This window comes from Lingula anatina, chromosome 10, assembly GCF_051362555.1.
Source record: "Lingula anatina isolate TDL-2025a chromosome 10, LinAna3.0, whole genome shotgun sequence".
Taxonomy (NCBI): domain Eukaryota; kingdom Metazoa; phylum Brachiopoda; class Lingulata; order Lingulida; family Lingulidae; genus Lingula; species Lingula anatina.
In genome coordinates this window covers 13086621-13107548 of record NC_141776.1, presented here as the reverse complement: position 1 = coordinate 13107548, position 20928 = coordinate 13086621, and the positions used below count along the sequence as shown (strand labels likewise).

At 36.0% G+C, this 20928-nt stretch overlaps 1 protein-coding gene across 44 annotated transcripts in view; it reads left to right on the top strand.

Moving 5' to 3' along the window:
- The window catches only part of LOC106178963 (uncharacterized), a 59794-nt gene that overhangs the window by 18704 nt on the left and 20162 nt on the right, over positions 1-20928 (top strand). For 9 of the 44 annotated variants that reach the window (XM_086998004.1, XM_086998022.1, XM_086998014.1 and 6 more), the window contains exons 1-9: positions 2146-3212; positions 8068-8295; positions 9377-9542; positions 13203-13360; positions 14254-14439; positions 14949-15134; positions 17922-18067; positions 18584-18770; positions 19278-19355. In XM_086998004.1, coding sequence (XP_086854130.1) covers positions 2919-3212; positions 8068-8295; positions 9377-9542; positions 13203-13360; positions 14254-14439; positions 14949-15134; positions 17922-18067; positions 18584-18770; positions 19278-19355 — 1629 coding nt within the window. In that variant the 5' untranslated portion in view covers positions 2146-2918. Of the gene's footprint in view, positions 1-2139; positions 3213-8067; positions 8296-9376; positions 9543-13202; positions 13361-14253; positions 14440-14948; positions 15135-17921; positions 18068-18583; positions 18771-19277; positions 19356-20928 lie in introns of those variants that run through there. The other 35 variants (XM_086998016.1, XM_086998009.1, XM_086998013.1 and 32 more) reach the window with 17 other exon arrangements.

Genomic DNA, 20928 nt, shown 5'->3' with positions numbered 1-20928 from the left:
TCTATCCAATGCATACCTGACATGACTCTACTGGTTAAGGGGTGTGTGTTGTTGCCTGTTTGGAGATTGGGGTGTGTCGAAGGGTTAAGTCTCAGCAGGAATGTGGCATTTAATTCTGATGTATTTACAGCTCTATTAATCACTAAATTTGAACAAATATGATTGATATTCAGTATAGTGGTTTGTCAGTAATTTACCTGGAAGGGATTTTTTGAAAGACAGGTGAAAAAGCAAGATGGATTTGTTTAAAAAAAGGATGTTACTTTATTTCTCTCTTTTGTCCTTTTTTGTATTGGTGAATATAGATGGATATTGTGAAAAAAAATAAACATCTTAGTTTAAGAGTTGAGAGTTTGAAATATTCAGATTATGGGTTCCAAGCCCCCCCCCCCCCCCCCCCCCCTTCACCTTTGACAGTCAACAGGCCATATTTTGTATTACACTCGCATTTTGCTGATTTGCTCTCTGATACAAACAAGCCATATTTAGTTACTTTTGTATCCATAAATGCATGCAATATTGGTGTAGAATTGCCACCTGTCACGCAACTGTCTCATCAATTATTTAATGTAATAAAAATTTATTTTACTTCTGTTAACTTATTCCTTGGGCTTGAAAATGTCATGAAAATAGTTCATTAGAAGACCACCAGGCCACATTTTGTTTCAGGTTTTTTCCTTTTAGCAAAGTATTATGGCTGTAGTACATAATTAGGTAATTATGGCAAGGCATGAACAGCCTTACTGAACCCAAAACACCTAATTTGTGAAGGTCATTAAACTCCAGTCTAGCAAAGAGTACCTGTCTTAAGAATGATCCTGAAATCTGTTTTATACATGATTTAGATATTAAGTTCATTTATCAAGGTTTCAGACTAATGAGGGATTGTTTAAATCTTCTCTGACAGCTGGGGTTCTCTGTCTTGATATTAATGAGCTTTAAAAATGAAAGGAAGTATTTTTTTCGAGTTTGCTGTAATGTCAAGAAAAAAAAAATCGATATTTTGTGGAATAACAAATAAGCTGGGGGTTTCAGCTTTAGGAGGAAGAAAAATAAAAGTCGAGCTTCCCCCCCCTGCCAGTTATCAAGATTAACGAGAGATTGAGATTTTGTTTTAATCCCCTGCTTGGTTACATAAGACCTAGGGCCGCTTTGATCTAACATCACCTGTTCAGGTATGAATACAGGTGAGCGAGGACATACTCATTTACCTGCTAATCTTGGCATTCATTAGGGCAAATTAGAATTAGAATTCTCCTTAACTGAGTAACAACTTTGTTCTGCTACAACGGTCCATTGTGTGTTTGTGTGTGGTTGTGACTTTTAATTACTGTTGATTGCTGTTGCCCAAACAGAGTGATTTTGTCACACTTAGATATAAATACCTACAAAACTTGACAGGTAAATAGTTCCAGAAGCTATAATTACTTTCTGTTTTGTGGAAACAGTTGGGGTTTCTTGTCTGGACAATGTTTCACAAAGAAACTGAAGTAGAAAATTGGTGTTTTAACTGGAAGACAGACAAGTTGACGTCTGCCTTGAGGTATACATACATTTGTAGTGGTCTGCTGGAATTAAACAACTATCTATGTACATGGCTTTTTGATCTTGAATATGAGCCAATTCTTTTTGTTGTTAAACATGCTCAATAAGAGCTTCATTAAAAAAAAATGTTCAAAATGTAGAATTTTTGGGAGGCTGAATTTTTTAAAAAAATCAATGACACATTATATTTACAAGTATATGAGGATATAAACCAAGTGTGTCATCAGTGAGCTTTGTATATAATTCCATTACAAAAAAGAAAACCTCTTCTTAGAATTCCCCCATGAAGAAAGCCACACTGTCCTTTATCTGTCTCACTGAGGTGACATTAAACTGCATACTTCCATTGAAGCAAATTATTGTATGGAGTAAGATTACAAATAAATCCTGTGTGTTTGTGTGTGCCCTGGGAAGGGGCGTGGTGTCACCCCAATCATGGCTATTGATTTTTCGTCCATTGAGTCACATCACCTCGTTTAGTCATTAAGTCTCTCGCCTGACTGTGCATAGTCAGGGGGACAATCATAGCTTTGGTGCACACGACTCTCCATTTGCACAGTGGTTATTTACCTGTGGTAGTATTAACACAGCATATACAGGGGAGCCTTGTACTGTGTTACATGTTCCTATCTCTGATGGTATCTTTCTACCTTATGAAAGGAGTCACTGATGCTCATAGCTATCCTCGCTCCTGGCCACAAAGTAAATGGGTCACTTCCCGGGCCATGGATAGCGTGTGACGTGTCCAGGTTGGTTTCACAGGCAGATGAATAGTTAAGCAGTGAATGGGTCGTAAATATTCATGAGGAGACCAGAGAATATGTGTGTCAGTGTGTGTGTGACGGCCATACGGAATAATACATACCACTTGTGACCAGTTGGTAGAGGAAGACTGGAAGAGAGTACGTCGTCTTTTGGACGGAACATCTGTTAGAGGTGGAAAGTGGAAAATACACATGGCGGCCATGGTTTGACGTCAGTTAGATAGTGCCAGCAGCCACAACGTAGGAACACCGCAGACAGGAGTTTTAAAAAAGGCACAGCAGTTGATTTGTGTGGAAGGCATAGATCACTTATATGTTATGTACAGCTTTGTATGTTGGATGCCATCCGTATACAACAACCTGAGAGAGCTATACTGTATTGTTGATCATTTGGATTTAATATCTCAAGTGCCTTATAACATATAAGTTGTTTGTAGGTGCCATTTTATATAGAGGTTGATTGGGGATACACATTTTCGAATCCACTGGAATACACCATCCATCAAGGAAACTACCAGTACCAATTTACCAGGATTCTATACAGAAGGGGAATTAAATATTAGAGAGAATCTTTCATTTCATGATAATATTATAGGAGAGAGATCCAGTATGATCCAGTTAAATGGATATCATCACAACCCCTATATGGTATACCAGGGGACAGGTGGAAATCCTAAGGGTGGGGCACCAGGGCCCGCCCCCAGGGTGGGAGGGGAACCCCCAGGGAGGGGGCTAGGACCCTCACCCAGAGGGACTGGGCCACCCCCCGCCAGGGGTCTCCCGGGGCCCTCACCGAGAATGAACGGGGCCCCTCCTAGATTTGGAGGGCCGAGATTCTTGTCCAGTCAACAAATGTATACTTTACAGCAACCGCCACAGAAAAAACAACAGGTGCCTAAAAAGGTAAAATTATTTTTTGTAGAGTTGTGTGTTAACTCAAAATTTTTATTTTATCTACAATTTTGTGGCATTTTGCATGCTTTAGGCTGAACAAATTAGGAATTTATTTTGGATTTGGCATATCAGCTGTATGTAACATAAACCCTGTTATTGTTGATAGCTGTCTTGATGTTCACCCGGTTTCCTTGGTTTGTGGAAGTAATCAGATATGAATAGTATTGCCAGCAAGTGGAACTTGAGACATACCTCAGGTATTGAGTTCTATTGTGGGGTATTATAGCCACTGTGTCCATTGTCCCGTGTGTCCATTGTGGTGTCCAGTGGCAGTCATTATTTTGGCCAGTCTGCACGCACCTGTGGTCACTCAAGAGAAATGTACAACTTAGATTGCAAAAAAAGTTTTAGGTACCAGAGACATTCAATATCTGAGCCAATTCAGTGGATAAACAGATTTAAAAATTGGCTTTAGTTGTTGAATAAGTCTCTCACTAATATCTTATTAGTTAACACTGAACTGTGGCTAGTGGTCATCTATTTCTGGGTCAGTCTAGGGTCAGTGCTCAGGTAATTGGACCCAGCAGGTGGTCACTACACATAAATCAAACTTTGGGAGTTTCTTAATATCCAAGGTGTTGTTGTTGAAGGGAACACAGATGGGAGTTTAATATGTCTGTCTAGCTGTATATCTTTTTGATTTATATTATGTCTGTGGTTAAGTGTGCTGTGTATGATCAATATTTTATCGTATAACACCTGTATTTTTGGGTTTCACCTGATTTGAGAGCTTACTAGAGAACGATCTCCAACTTGAATATTTCCAGCACATAACTTAGTTGCTGCAGTGATATTGATAGGTTAAAAAGAAAAAAAGTTAGCAATAAAAAATGAGATGTATTGATTTGTTTTAATAGGCCTGCCTTGTTTCTTTAATTCACTTTTTTAGAGAAAACTGGAACCACCCTTTACTAGTTCTTCTAAAATTTTTCATGCTTAAATCCCATATAGTGTTTTCTCAGTTTTTTCCTTTGTCATTATGATTCTGGTATTCCCTCCAAGGGCAGAGAATGAAGTAGCAAGATCACGTTATATTTAGCATAGAGAGAGTATATAGTAGAGTGAAGTGTACATTGTGTGATGAAGTTTCATTTATCTTTTATATTCTCCTTTTCTCCTACCGAAAAGTGTAAGTCAGTATCTTATTCACTGTCTTGTTTTTTCTGTGAGGATTTTGAGGCTTCTATATAACATACTCTCATTAAAAATAAGTAACCATGAGTTTTTCCCCCCCTTTCAGAAGGAATCCCTCCCCCCCCCCTTCCTTCTTTTTAAAGTTGAAACTCTGTAATAACCTCAATGCTTTCCATGCCTGCTAACAATACATGAACACAATACTGCATATCACGGGCCCCCATATCACGTACCCTTACAATCAGAGGCCAAGTCACATTGTGAGTGGGAAATACTGTGGTGACCTTGTCATAGTAATTACCCTGTAGCACAGGGTGTACAGACAGGCTGTACCTTGTATGTTTTCTTCTTAATTGTTTTCACTAGCTTCTGAAGGTGAATGCTGAAACTTCAGTTTGCGTAACATCCCCTCACCCTAACCACCACCACCAGCACCACCACCTCACCTCTCTGTAGTGTTGGAGTTCAGTGGTTGACAAAGTTAGCTACAAATAAAAAACAAAACAGTTAACCCACTGTGAAAAAAAAAAAAAATTGAACGTGACCAAAAACATTCTCAGAGTTAGCTAGAAAGGGTATACTATGACCAGTGCTTATGCAGATCATTATACTTTTTTTTTTGTGACATTATGAGACGGTTTGTTAATGCTCGTATGACATTATCAACCCTATTAAACTTTCTTCTCGGATGTCAAAACCTTCAGCTAGAAACATAAACTTGACATTTCTTCTAATCAATTTAGTGAAACGGATTAAATGTCAACCAGACTAAGATGGTGTAAATGTGTCGCATTTGAGTACTTCAGAGATCTGTTTGGGTTTAATTGTTTCCTTGCATCTCATTATTTTTTCAAATTAGACTAAATTGCGCATAACTGCAGGATTCCATGGTGAGAATTCATCAAGAGATGTGTGATTTCGGTGTGGCAAGTGGGGATAAGTGTTTTTTGGGTCTGAATGTATGGAGCCACTTTTATTAGTAACAGATTTTTTTTCCTTGTAATAAAACCTGTTCCTCATTAAAACCACCCTTGGAAGCCTGTTTGTTTGTTCGTTTATCAAGGATAAGTTGAAGGAGGTACACATGCTGAAAAATCACAAATTAAAGAAAAAAAGGCCAGTGACACAAACAAAACAGATGTAGAAATGTACATATGGCTTAAATATGATATTTTAAAAGAATTTTGGTATTTTTCATTGATTCTTATTGAAATGATAACAGCAGTTTGTTTTTTAGTATAGAAAAATGATAACAGAAAGCCAAACTTGTAAGATTTTAGACAAATTCTGCAAACAGCGTTTGTCTAAAAATTGTGTGCATTAGGCAGATAACTTTCTAAATATAGATTTATGGGGATAGCTGATTTGTAAGGTGGATTTTAGTAATAAGTTTTAAATATCAATAGAAAGTTTATCAGTTTTGGTAAGATAAACAAAAAGGAAATCGAGAGATTTTTTTACCTGATTCTTATGCAATGACACAGCAGTAATTGCTCAATCAACAGGAAGGAGTCTCCTATCACAAAAAAATCTGAAGCTAATTATGTGACAGAGTAAATTTGTGCAGTTTTTATCAGTGATGAGGACACAGGCTTCGCAATATCAGCAAGATCAGAATATTTGTGAGACATCCTAAATGATTTCATCAAAGTTGGTGATGTCTATTTTATAATTCCATCAAAGGGGACATTATGTGACTGTATCATATGTAATTGGCTCAATTATCACTGGTTGTTGTGCATGTGGCTAGGAATAATTAGCCAGTCGCCAGACAAGATGGCTGCTTGGTTTTTTCCACCTGGTGGAATACAGACTTAATTTGACCAACATCTGGTCCAAGATTCTTGTATTCAGGTCAAGGTCACTAAGATAATTTTTGCTGATTTAATGTCAATTTGTTGTCATGCAACATTGAAAAAAGAATTTTAAGTGGACTTTCTTGAGTAGATTTTAAAAAATCTATTGACCAAGTTGTGGAAAATATTTAGAAAAATTGCATTTCACGCCAAACCTGATAAATTGTCAACTTTTTAAAAATGTATTAAAGATTTGTTATTTAATTTAGTATTTAATTTTGTTTAGTAATTTAGGAACATATTTTAAGCTTACCTGATCCCAGTCTTGTGAAAACCAGTCAGAAGTGGCAGATAAATGGCTTACAGGACATTAATACACATTTTATACTAGACAAATTGTGTAGAATGGAGCTGCCTTTACACAGGCCAAAAATTACAATCATTTTTGTGGAACAGCTCAGAGACTGTAGTTAATTAGGTATGAGGTGGATTTGTGCTGGGCTGGTGATTGTCTGACTGCTTGCAATTCCCATGATGGGTTCCATAAAGCTTGGATTTTAAACTTTTTTGAGTGAGAATAATATTTTAAAGATTCCTTTCATAATGAAGGGTTGAAGTCTTTTGTATTTAGTGAAGTAAGACATTTGATATATCCTTACCGCTATATCTGCTCCTTGCAAAACTCTGACACAGAGCTATGTCTGCCAATCTCCCTCCTCCAACGCAATCCTCCATTTTTCCATAAAACCCCCTTTACACTGGATGGCATCCTTTCTGCTTCCTTTGTGCGACCATGAAAACTGGCATCGCTGTGGTCTTAGAAAGGAGGCACAAGCATCGCTTTTGGTTTGCAGAATGAAAACTAACTGATCGACCAGTTGTTGGTACGTCAATTATTTTTTTACTCTCAAACGGGGCTGTACTAAGGCCACAGAAAGGACGCTGTCCAGTGTAAAGGGGGCTTTAAGTTTTACACCCCTGGGATACATGTTTGGTGTGAGAGTCTGATTGCTTGACTCACCTGTAATTAACCTGTTGGTGACATCTAATAAACTTTTTGTCTCATGGCAAGGCTCATTGGGTTACTAACAATAACATTCTTTGTATACTATTATATATGGTACTGGAGAGTTGAGTGTGTATAATCCTTCACATCAATTGTGTGTGTGTGTGTGTGTGTGTGTGTGTGTGTGTGTGTGTGTGTGTGTACAAGCGCCCATGCATGTTAAGTGGTTGAGTATGGCCTAACTTCAACAAAGTTCCTGAAGTAAAAGGGACTTTTCAAAACAAAAATTTCAGTCATTCCAAAGTTCTCTCTAGGATATGGAAGCCATCGTTTTGTACTCGTCTCACATACTTAGAGTATCGGGTGAAGTGCGAGATGACAGGATAGTTGTCATTGTGATGCACCGCAGAGTTTCTGTAGTGGAATCTATATATAACAATGTGTGAAGGCAATTTAGGTTAAGGACCATGGTGAAAAGTTGTAGAAACATTTACCTGGACTGTGACCTTAGTTTGGGTTGACGAGTAGGAAACAAAATGAAGCAAGTCATTCAGGTTTCCTGTCTCACATGTGCCTTTGTTGAAATAACAAACAAAAAAGTGCATGTAGGGGTGTTTTCTTCCAGTGAACTCTCTCTCTCTCTCTTTTGAAAATCACCAGGATCTAGTTTTCATTAAATTTCATTAGATTTAGATGTCCATGCAACATGGAAGACTTCTTGCAAAAATGAGGATTTACCTAAGATATATTTATTTTTTATAGTTAGATTATATTAGTTTTTATAATTATGAAATTTTTAACAAATGTGGTTTCAGAACCAGTTACAATAACACATCAGTGTCTAAGTTTTCCCTTTCTGTCATTACAGATCAAGATTGATCCTGAGGAGGTATTCACAAAACTGGAAAAAATTGGAAAGGGATCATTCGGAGAAGTGTTCAAAGGCATTGACAAAAGAACCAATGAAATTGTTGCAATAAAAATCATAGACTTAGAAGAAGCAGAGGACGAAATAGAGGATATACAACAAGAAATCATGGTGCTCTCTCAGTGTGATAGTCCACATGTGACAAAATATTTCGGGTCATATCTCAAGGTGAGTAGTTAAAGGTCAAGTGAAGGTGAAGGCATTTAATTTCTTTTGAGACATGGAAAGAAGCTGCATATATGCTTTGTATGCAGACAAAACGTATACGAGGAAATGTAACTGATATAAGTTCATTGAAAGAATCTTGTTTTTCTCATAATTATCATTAATTTATACTTAAATAGTATGATACAGTTGGCAAAGGCAATAAAATTCACAAGGTCTGTTTGAAATTTTTGTAATGCTTATGGCAGCCCTCTCCAATTGTACACATTATATTAAATGTAGCTCCATAATTTTAGAACGTAATGTATGCCATAATCTTAGTGGAAGTAAAGTAATCAAGATGGCCTTAGCAGTAAAGTGCATTTTGATAAGAAAGAACAGATAGAATCTTGGTGTGCAGGTGCTTGTTTAGTATTGAATTTTTTAAATTTTGTTTAATTCTTAAATAGCTGTCACATCATATGAAATATGACTAGTTTGATCTTGATAATGGTTACAGTGTCAGCAACCTGTGACATGTATTGAGTTAGGAATTTATACGTAGTGGTTACAAAAGCAAATATTTCCTAGCCTCATTCAGGATGTGGTGAACCGCTCCCACTGGGTGTATGCAGCCAGTGATCACCTGATAACCTTTATTTAATTGAGGAAAAATAGAAGATAAAATGTTGTCTTCATTTTATGTAGAATACAAGAATTAATTGTAATTTATGCTCCAGCATGTACTGGTGAAAATGTACATATGGATATAACTATAACAAGGGATGAACTCACAATATTAAACACTAAACTACAGCCTGATAAATATATAATTAAAATTGTACATGATGAACAAACAATATTTTGGTGTATTGCTATTTTAATTCAGAGAGGAACAGGGCAATATATTGATTTTTTTTCACTAAATCAGTGTTGAGTTGAAGAAAAATTATCAGTTGTTAATATTCCTGTTTTATATATATTGTTAAACTGACATTAGATTCTGAATCAACTAGAGTGTTTTAAGGCATTATAAGAAAAAGTACTGTGCTATAATGAGCCTAGAGGTGTGTTCCATTCATGATTTTGTTGAATTTTTTTCCAGGAAACAAAATTATGGATTATCATGGAATTCCTGGGAGGGGGCTCAGCGCTAGACCTAATGAAAGTGGGGCCCTTTGACGAAATGTACATAGCCATTATACTACGGGAGATACTGAAGGGTTTAGAATATTTACACTCGGAAAGAAAATTGCACAGGGACATAAAAGGTGAGGTACCATGGTGATGGTACCTTGGATCGTACCATGGTCAAAATGTTTTTGTTTTGTGTCTTTGTTTGCTTGTATCTGCCTGTGTGTCTGTCTGTACCTCTGTGTGGCTGAACATCTGCCTGTCCATGGTCACTTCCTTCATGAAAGCATGAGGGCCATTCTGCAGTCTTTTCTTATATTTTGTCACACGCACATGCACGCACGCACACACACACACACACACACACACACACACACACACACAGTAGCGCACTCACTGACACGATTATACAGTGAAATCGAATGACCATCATTATTATCACACTTGTACGTCAGTCCCCTCAGCGTCACTCACTTAGTCATAATGTCCACCCAAAATATCCCTGTATGACGCTAGGACATGGTATGACACGGCTGATAACAGTGGATGGACGTAATCCAAGGGTAGTAAACAAATTCCTACAGGGTACACCTACTGGTGACCAACAACTTGTCCCCAAAGACACCCTGTTAGTGGTTAGGAAAATATCCCTAAGGAGATATATTAAGAGCAATTTGTGGGTTGGTTTAGAAGTAATCCTTTGTCTTAAAAATCAGATTACTCTATTATTAAGAGGGTTATTGGCCAATAGATGGTACCCAATAGGCATGTTTCTGTTTAGATTGTGATAGCTTTACATAGTTTGTACAATCCCATTGGGTAATTTGATTGAAGTTTTTGGCCACAAGATGGCAGTCTAACTTTGGGCGACTTATCTCAGTTACATTTGCATTGTGGGAGCAAAGATATGTAAGAAATTGCAAGGCAACTGTCTGTTGGATGGTATTTAATAAGCTTTGTGACTATCACAGATATTTATTTTTCTCCTTTTAATTCTATATTTTTGTTGTCACTGACAAGCAATTAAATTCCAAATGAAAGAAAATCTATAGTCTACAAAGTTTTTGTCAAACTTATTTGTTTTCTCGTTGGCACCATGACTCAGCAAATGAAACGTCAATCAAAGTCAAACCTCGTTGTTGTTGTGTACCACCTACAAACACCTCTATTCATCAGTCTGACTATAAACCTGTAAAAAACATCGCACATTAATTAACATGGTGCTTGTCAGTCCCTTACTCCACTGTTACTATGGTACCTTGTGGCCATGCTTGACCTATTGTCCTTGGTCAATAATTAACTTGCGCCTTAAGGAGGTGGTTAATGAGTACTTGTTGAAAAAATATATAGTGTTTCTTTTTTGACACGGATGTTTTTAAGGGACATATTTTTTGTGGGCCTGCCAGTTCTCTATAACATTCCACCTAGTCTGATATGCACATGTTGAAGATTGTGCTGCAACCATATTGGGTTCCATTAGTTTTAAGAATACAGTACATGGAGCTAAATTCAAAACTAAATAGAAATACTAACAAAAGATTTAACAATTGTATGTCACTGAAGAATATTGTTATCAGTGTTTGGGACCTTGTGGATTCAACCTAGACAAACAGTTCATGCAGGAATAGAAAACATGAATAAAAAGACCTTTCAAGAGTTCTCCCAAAAGACTTTTTGTTGGAACATTTTGTTACCTCCCATGTTGTTCAGGTTGTCGTATGGCATAATGTCAGTAAACTTGACAAATGCCACTGCAGCGACACATATTCTTGTCGTTGACATGAAGGTCAGCTCCAGATGACAAGCAGGAATTTGTGAGGAATCCGTTGCCCAAAGCAGAGAATTAATGAATAAATGTAACTTTTCCTGGCCTTCGCAAAGGGGGGACTACATGTGTTACATATGTATCAGAGGCTAGACCTCCACCTGCCAGCTTGCTGTAGGGTTGTTCTTAAACTCTAAGGGAACGTTTTCCATGTCCTGTCCATTTCAAGTTTGATTTTTCTGTTAAACTGCAAAAGTAGTTTTTTTTTATACCAGGTGCAAACTTGCTTTTGCCAAGGATCTTTGAAAACTCATTGATGTTTTAATGAAATAAGTTGTGAATGGCAGTGAATTGTGTTTGTGGCATCATGATATGAAGATATTGTCAAATGTTTCTAAATTTGAACCACATTCGATCAGTTTTAACTTTAAAGTTTATTTGTTTTAATCAAAGGAAGCTGGTGCTGAATGGAATCCCAGTTTTATGATATTTCTGTAATACTGCTCATTATGATGACTGTGGGCAGAACTGATTGTAAACAAAAAGGCTACGCCATGAATTTGGAACTAAATTCTTGTTAGAACTGACTGAATGTAAAAAAGTTTTTGAAGTGGATGGATTTTGTGTGAAAAAAGTATTTTTAAAAAAAAAATTCAAGGAAGGACGCCCCCCCCCCCCCCCCCATCAGTCTCCTCCTTCCCCTTCTATGAAAGTCTTATAATACTAAATTCCGTTATGTTGCACAAGAGTGAAAAGGCTCCAGTTATTTTTTATTTATGAAATATACCTCCAATCTCCTGCAGTATTTCTTTTTGTCAATTTACATGAAAATGAGCTATATTTAGGCGTTTAATGTTAATTCTTCAACCAACAGGTTGTCACCCACGGTGACAAGGTTGTCACCCACAACAACAAAAATGTTTTAATGGTGTACCTCCCTTATCCTCTGCTCTCCTCTTATACTGCTGACAAATTCTTCACACGCAACTCATCCCGAGTTTTAAACTTTTAAAGGCTTTCATTTGCATGTCTCTCAAAATTGTACTCTCTGATGTTAACTCAAACCACTTTTCAGACTCTCAAATTTTTTAGGTCACTCTAAGAAAATATTTTTGTAAAAAAATATGGAATTATATCTGAACAAAACTAAAAAATGCAATTATTTTTATTTTTTATTTTTTTTTTTTTTGGTTCAGATTTATTGAGTAATTACCATATCGCCCTGAACATTACAAATTATATATTAACATTGGGGAGACACCACCTTACTAATATGCTTGCAGACATCCTGATGCTTAATGTAGTAGTTGTTTTGGAATTTTGTGTACTTAATGTTGTCTCAAAATGAAATTAGCTCCTGAAATCTGAATCAAGGTCTTTGTAGAGCTTAACAAGGTTAATTGAGAAAATGTGTAACAGTTGTAAGAAATGCAGCTTTTCTGACTTCCATCTTTTACATCGCTTTTATGGAATCTGTGGAGTTACCTGTCAAGATTTTTAAAACTCTTTTGTCAAGGGCCAAAATACTGTACTGCTAAGTTACTTAAAATTTAAATGCCTGCCCCAGTGTATTAGTATCAGTTGTGCTCTCAAAGGGAGTTAAAAGATCAGAAAGCTCCTTAGCTTAAGTTTTTGTTTCAATATATTAAAATTGGTATGAAATATGCAGTGTGTCTTGTTATCTTGTTTCATAATTATTTTACCAATACCTGCAAATGTGTGTGGACAGTTTATATGAAAATTTCATTGCTTTTGTGGCCATATATTCTAATTACACTGTTTATGGTTATTGTATTATTCATGCAAACAACACAGAACTTCCTGCTTGCATCTTGTTTGTTATGCTTGGCCATATTTTGTGATCCAGTGTTTACTTTTTAAAAGATAAATCACTTTGCTTTTCATTATTGATAATTGCCATTATTTCAACAAATGTCAGTACACTGATTTTATAGTGACAAAACCACTTTGAGAGAGAGAGTACTTTTTCTATTATACAGACTGTTTTCACTCATTATTTGTCTTGTTTCAGCTGCCAATGTGCTGCTCTCAGAGACGGGAGAGGTGAAGCTAGCAGATTTCGGGGTTGCGGGTCAACTCACAGACACAATCAATAAAAGAAACACATTTGTAGGGACGCCATTTTGGATGGCACCTGAAGTCATTAAACAGTCAGCATATGATTCAAAGGTTTGTTTTTAATCTTTTTATTTATTTTATAGTAATAAAATTAATAATGGAAATAATAATTATCCTTATGATCATCATCATGATCTTGAAATAGAGAAATCTTCAGTGTCTTACATGTTTGAAATATTAATGATGTGGTATTGTGCTGTAATGACTGTTCTTTAATGGGACTCGTAAGCTTAAAGTATGTAGCAAATTATCATACATTAAATGGAGATTTAATGGTGTCCCAGTCTGCTCACCTCCAGCAGGAGACGTCATGTTTGAGAAGTAAGATGCATTTTACGGGCCGAAAAATAACGCTTTACAAAATGAAGCTGTATTCTTGATGTTTCTTAATTTAACTCTTTTATATGTATGGGCATTACTTGTCTGGGTTTGCTCTACCTTAATGAAATCCCACCCCACACTACAAAGGAAATTTGTATTCTTATTAGGAAAAAAATCAAGAAAAAAAAAGAAACTTGCCTGATAGATGGGTAGTGTAAAAAGTTTCCAAGTGAGAGAAGTTGCACAAACTTTGAAGAATCTCCCTGTGATGAATATTTTCTATTTTGGTAGAGTGAGCCCAGTATTCTGTTGGCTCATATATATTCCTCAACCTGTATCCCTTTTTGTAAATGTAGCTTTGAAAAGTTGAGGCATTTAGTTTTCAAAATTTTATAGTGCAAGTACAAAATGTTCATTTTTTATTACTACATGTTTTTTCCCCTTGACTTCTAAAATTTCTGTATAGTATTTTATTTTACAACTTTGAAATTTTATGATGTGTATATTTGTTCACCATCATTTTCTTCCAGATGGAACCCTTATTGATTCATGCCAATTTTTGTTATTTCTTTATAGATTTCCCAAGAGCATTTGACAATGTTAACCATGTTCTTCATTTGCAGGCTGATATCTGGAGTTTAGGAATTACAGCAATTGAACTGGCCAAGGGAGAGCCCCCATATGCTGATCAAAACCCAATGAAAGTCCTGTTTCTCATCCCAAAAAATAACCCTCCACAATTGACCGGGCCTTTTAGTCGCAATTTTAAAGACTTCGTAGAGATGTGTCTAAATAAGGACCCATCCAATGTAAGTTATTGATGGTGTTTAATGTTTTTGCCTGTGGGTTATAGAGGCAAGATGGTGCCAGGCATGTGCATGGTGTTTCAGCGTTCTCGTCTCTGTCTTTTCAATATGGCTGCTGTTGGCATGGTGTCATGTCTATATCTAGATATTTTCGATTGCATGATTTGGTAGCAGTAGTCATGAACTGAATTTCCAAACTGAAATTACCAAGCAAAATGGTATAAGGTGCATGTCCTTTGTAAAAAAAAAATGAAAGCAATTTTTTAAAAAAATTAAAAAATCAAACATGAAAAGAAGTAGGTCTAGGACCTAAAGCATGCTTCATAACAACTTGACAACTTTCAACTTTCCCGTGCTGACAGCCAACCATTGCCACTATGGAAAGGTACCACCTTGCGTCGTTGACCAAAAAAAATAAATGTATGCTCCCCCTGCCCCTCCCCCTTCCCTCACTGCTTGCTATCATTCTGTCTTCTTTTGTGTATGATTTTGGTTGTGTTCTACCACTACAGGCAGACATCTGGAGTTTAGGTATTACTGCTATAGAACTCGCCAAGGGTGAACCTCCAAACTCGGAGCTCCATCCAATGAAAGTGCTCTTCCTCATTCCAAAAAACAATAGCCCCAAGCTTCACGGTCCCTATAGCAAGAGCTTTAAAGACTTTGTAGACACTTGCCTTAATAAGGATCCCAAAAATGTAAGTTTTGTTCTGGGCAGTATTTTGATTTTACTGATGAGTTTGACATTTGCCAACTGGTATATGACAGATTAAGAAAAACAACCAAACACAAATTTTTTTATTTAAAAATGTACTTTTAAACATGATAAAGCAGCATTTTAACTTAGCATCACAAGACAGTTCTGTTGTTTATTATGAGCATCACAAGACAGTTCTGTTGTTTATCATGATCAGAACCATCTTCTATTTGGAGAATTTTGAAGGTGAAACATTGCAGTAAGATGTTACTTAGTGCAGAAAATGTAGGACTTAAATTATGTGCAGCTGTGAAACTAGATTTATACATGGAATTTGGACATATCTGTTTTGGGAATGCATCTTATTTTGGGAATGGTGTGTTGATATTTATGTTTGGTTTTTCTGTTAATTTGCATGCTCAGTAGAGTAAAGCACTAGATGTTAGCCTAGAGAATTTGCATCGCACGCAAGTCGTTGCATGCAGACTTGCCCAGCCTTACCTTAATGTATTGTTACAGTAATCAATTCGGAATCCAAACATGATAATGTATCATAATCCTACTAGCTTTCTAAATTGTAAACTTGCCAAGTTGAGAAAGGCAAAAAGTAATACAAATCTATTTCAATTGTTTATATTCGTACACAGTTTACTGAATATTGTATGTGCTGTTCAAGCTACCAGTATAAAAGGTCTAGCTACCAGTATTAAAGGTCACAGTTATTGTCATATTGACGTCACTGAATAGGAGTTCAGCTAAATTAATGAAGAACATCATCCTTCATGAATTTCCAACATTGAATTCTGGTTATTGATATTAAAAATGTACCTATATGCAGTGTAGATGTCAATTCATTAATGAAAGTAGTCAATGGCAATAGTTGAAATTTTTAGACGTGTAGAGTATAATGAACAGGTCAGTAGAAAGGTAAAATCGGCCACTAAATTTTTGCTTTTCCAAGGTATGAGTACTTAGCTGGTGTGAGTTTTTTGGGCTTGTTTGATTAAGGAGCTTCAAGCTTCTGTGTTTTGAGTTATCTTTAATGAAGAAAAAACTTAAAAGAACAAAAAATCCTTTTTGCAAGAACAGCAGTTCTGTGTTTCACACCAAACCGTAGGTATTTTTTTTCCAGGGATGAACTGGTAGTACTTCAATTTCTGAAAATAATGGGTCTCATTTCTAACAATAAAGGCATGGCAAATAATGTTGCAAATCAATACACTATTTAAATTGACTTCTATTTATCTTGAATAAAAGTAGACCCGAATTATTGGTCAAAAAGCTTAGACCAATTTTGTGGGCAGAATCTGTTATGAAACCAGTGCCTGTCAGGTCACTGTCAGGAGTTCTAAACGAGAATAAGTCAAAATAGAAAAAAACGAAGAAAAAAACAACCTGGAAGATCAAAAACAGGTTATTTTCAATAAATTTATGTTAGGGGACCTTTAGTGATACAAAAATCTGCTGCCAACTTCTAGATGAAATCTTACATATACAGAAACTAAAAAGACGAAAAAATATACGGTGTCACGGCTTCACCTGACTTCCCACCTGAGCCACTCTGTCATTGTACACTTTGACATTTATATGCTTGTCATAAAATGACAAGCAAATACACTCTGTTCATTACTGGCAGAAATTGGTACATACCCTGATGTTTATGTGCATTATTGACAAATTGACATAGTGTGTCCAGCTATTTGTGACATGAAGTCGTCATGTATTGTGATATGGGGGTTAGTCAAGTTCAAAATATTGTACTTACTGATGGCTGCCATAAAGAAAAAAATTGTCAACTCTCTGTCATATACATTACAGTAGGTTTTGTCATAGCAACCAAGCTTTGAGGTTGGGTACCTTTTTGAAATACGATGAGTGAAACTTTTGTGTAACAATTACAGATAGTATTGTATCCCATTAGGAATTATCGTAAATGGGCACACACACAGTGTCTTTTGGAAGGAAAATATGCACAGTAATAAAATAGATAGATGAATAATTAATCAAACAAGCAAAATAACAATGAATAAATGGAACTGTTGTGTTAACCTTGCTAGGTTTAAAAGATATAAGCTAAAAAGTATATTTTTTCAGTTGATTCCCTTTTTTCTCTCAAGCAAGAATACAAGCCTGTGTGCGTGCACACACACACACATCACAAACACACACAGATAGAAATGAGCTATCTTTTTATGAACTGGTCCAATGACTCCAGTAATAAGTAACTACTTAAACTTGACTCACCTTTGCCAGAAGCGAACTACATTCCTTGTTTTCTGTTCTTTTATTTGTTTCAGAGCTATTTTCTAAGACCCTGTCTTCTTGTATGAGTCACTGCCCCTGGAGCTTGTATGCTTTTTGCACCTCTTTGCTCTTTATTTTTTTTCTATCATTTCCCCCTCACTCTTTTGCACTTATTTTGAATTATTTTTTATTATTATTTGGTTTGTATAAATTAATACATCTTTCGTTGCTAATGGATATCTGTCAAGTGTAGCTTGCTCTTTATGGTTATTATAAAACTGGGAACTTCATTACTGTTTTGTTAAACTAAAAGTATTGTTTATTTTCTATGTGAAACATTAAATTGTATTAGGTCTTTACAGATAAAAGTTTTAAATGAGTTTATGTTATTGTCATTCAATGATTTGTATAAAGGAGAGAGATTATTTCTAGAAAAAAAATATTTAAGAAAAATTTGATAAATAGTAACATCATTGTACTGTTTATATTTTTATATACATAGTCCAAACAGATCACTTAATTCACTGTATTATCTCGTTTTCAGAGACCAGTAGCAAAAGATTTGTTAAAGCATCCATTTATTAAAAAAGCCAGGAAAACATCATACCTCATTGACTTAATAGATGCGTACAAGTCGTGGAAAGCTGCTGGAGGAGGGGACGATGACAGTAGTAGCGATGAGGAGTCCATGTAAGTATTCAAGTCATGCAAGTTCCATAAGACTTTCTGGGGTAGGCCTAGCAATTTTTTTCACTTAGCCAAATCACTACTTTTTTGTCAAATTGTTATCCAAATGGTTTTGATTTGACTAAAATTAGTCAAATCAAGCCCTTTTTGTTTAGCCAGTTTAAGTCAGTTTTAGTATTTGGCTAAATTGGCGAGTGTTAGTGCTATCCCAGACTTTAATATACCCCAAAAGTTTTTGAAGCGTTGACAATGATGTTAAACACTGCAGATTCCATATCACATGTCAAGTACTGTGTGTTATGTATTTTACGTTATGTATTGTATTATTCACCTTTCCACAGATACTGATGCTGGTCTTGGTTTCATGCCTTTTTCCAGTGACACGGATGCTGGGTTAACCCATTTCATGCGTTACCAGAAATAGGCATGAAACCACGGCCAGCTGAAATGGGTTAACGGCACATGAGTACTATAATCTGTGGAAAGGTGAATGTTTTATCCATGTGTTCCCGTTTTCAGGTCTGACGGTGAAGAAGGCAACGGTGGCGACACCAGCTGGGACTACCCCACCATCAAGGTTCCCTCCAACATGGTGTTACACCTTGATCAAGATGAGAACCCTCCTTCACAGGCAAACCCCAAAGTACAAAATGGTGATTCTGCGTACCTACGAGGCAAAACAGCAGAAAGTAATAACGATAAAGAGGTAAGTTGTAAGGCATTTTTTATTTTTATTTTTATTTATTTATTATAATTTTTTTTATAATTTTTATTTTTTGCTTTTCTTAATATTTATTTATTTATTATCTTTTTTATTTGTCATTGGATTGGAAGGAACATTTATTTTGAAATGATACGTGCCATTGGGATGAGGAATAAAATACCCTCTGGAGCTCTGTTCAGACCTGGAGGATTTTGACCTGTATATTGGTCAAACTTGCATCATCAGTCCATTTGTGCACAGATCTAAGGCCAATTTTGTACAAAGTGCATTTTATTTTGGACTGATCTTTAATATGATACAAAAAAGGTATTGCTATTATTGATAAAGCTTTGCATTATGGGAATCAGTGATGCAGAGTTTGTAGTAATACTTGGCAACAGTTTTTGTGTTGTGTTCTGCATTTGCCTTTATAATTTTTTTGCCCTCCAACCTGCAGTCTTAACCATGAATGCTAGCTTATTGGTATTGCTTGTTGTTGTTATTATACAGTCTGATGTACGGCGCCATTCCAAGGGTCGCGCGCCACCCGCACCGCCAGTGCAGTCTAAGACGAATGTAGAAAATGCAGTAAGTTCTGGAAGCTACAACTGACTACTACTAATCTCAAGTTTTCATCTTTTTTTTTTTTTTCTCTCATGGTAGCGGTTTTCTAGGTTATTTTCCTGTGTTTTGGCAAGAAGGGAGTGTCTTTGTCACAAAGTCAGGGCAGATTCTGACTTGACTGAACATCATAACATTTTCTACAGAAGAGGGAGATGGTTTTGTCTGCCTTAAAGGTTCATGAACACTAAATTTTTAGGGAGGGGGGTTGCTTTACTTGTTTGACCACTTAGTTAAAAACATCATCGGGACTGATAAACGTATTCCACAACTTATTACTAGACAGTGAAAAAAAATAAAAAAACGTACAGATGTCAAGTCAACCCTTCAGACTTCTGCCTGACTAGCTTCATCACTTGCACTTTTAGGATCATCTCTTCAGGTTTTCTCTTGACCATAGAAGTGACCTTTGTCCTGTTAACAGAAGCTGTCCACTGTCGTTTGTCTCTGTGGCGTGTTGGGGCACCCCAGGGGGACAGTCTTTTACCCTGGGGTACACTGCCTTTTCATTGCACATATAATCAGGGTAGACTTAAAGCAGCAAGACAGGAGCATGTAATTGTCTTGCAGTGTCTCTTTTGTTTCAACATCGAAGCTTTGCAGTGGCGCACTCTGACAACATTGAGCGCTATCTGTCATCTTATAAGTTTTATATTAAGTAAGTGTGCTGCTGTATGAAGATTTTTATAAACAAATCCCAGTCTTTCATATACTTTTCACCATATCCACAAAATTATTCAGTTTAACCAAAAAAAATGGATTTTTCACTTATTTTGTCACTAAATCACTTAAGTGTTACAGTGGTCAGTAATCAAAACTCAAATTGACTGTAAATTCATACACAGTGAGTATTTTGATAATTCATGTGAGATGGCAGAGATCTGCTGAAAGCCTCTTTCTTCAGCTGGTTTCTTCTCTTTCAGACCTTTCACTTACATTATATAACATTTGTCAAAGCACTGTGATATATGTATTTGATGGCTACACAATGTGGTCATTTGTTTGTTATAAATCTGTCAGTGTGAAGAAATGATGTGATTGTGATATCTGATGCCTTATTTTTTTCGATCTTAACGCAATGCTAAGGGTTATCTGAGCACATCTAAGGAAAATGGCATGTGCTCCTTTGCATGCAGCTTGTTCTGGAGACTTGTGGAGCTTGAGTATTAATATCTACTACTTGATAAAGTAGTTCATGTTATGTTTTTTCAGCTGCAGTAATATCTCAAATAATTTGGACATCATTTCATTCAGTATTTTTTCTCAAATTATAATTTTTTTACTCACAAAATCATACTTTTAGACACGAACTAAAATTCCTTTTCATATCTCTAAAATATTCTTTCTATTGTGTCACCCCTGGAAAAAAGTTGTTCATATTGATTATCAAACCTGTTCATTTGGATTTGAGATATTATTGCAATTATCATAAAACTTGATATGCATGTCTTGAAATATTTATTGAAGCTGTTGCTTGTTGGCTTTTATGCTTTGATTTTTTTTTTCCGGTGGATTACAAACCTTTCTGCCAATTAAAACA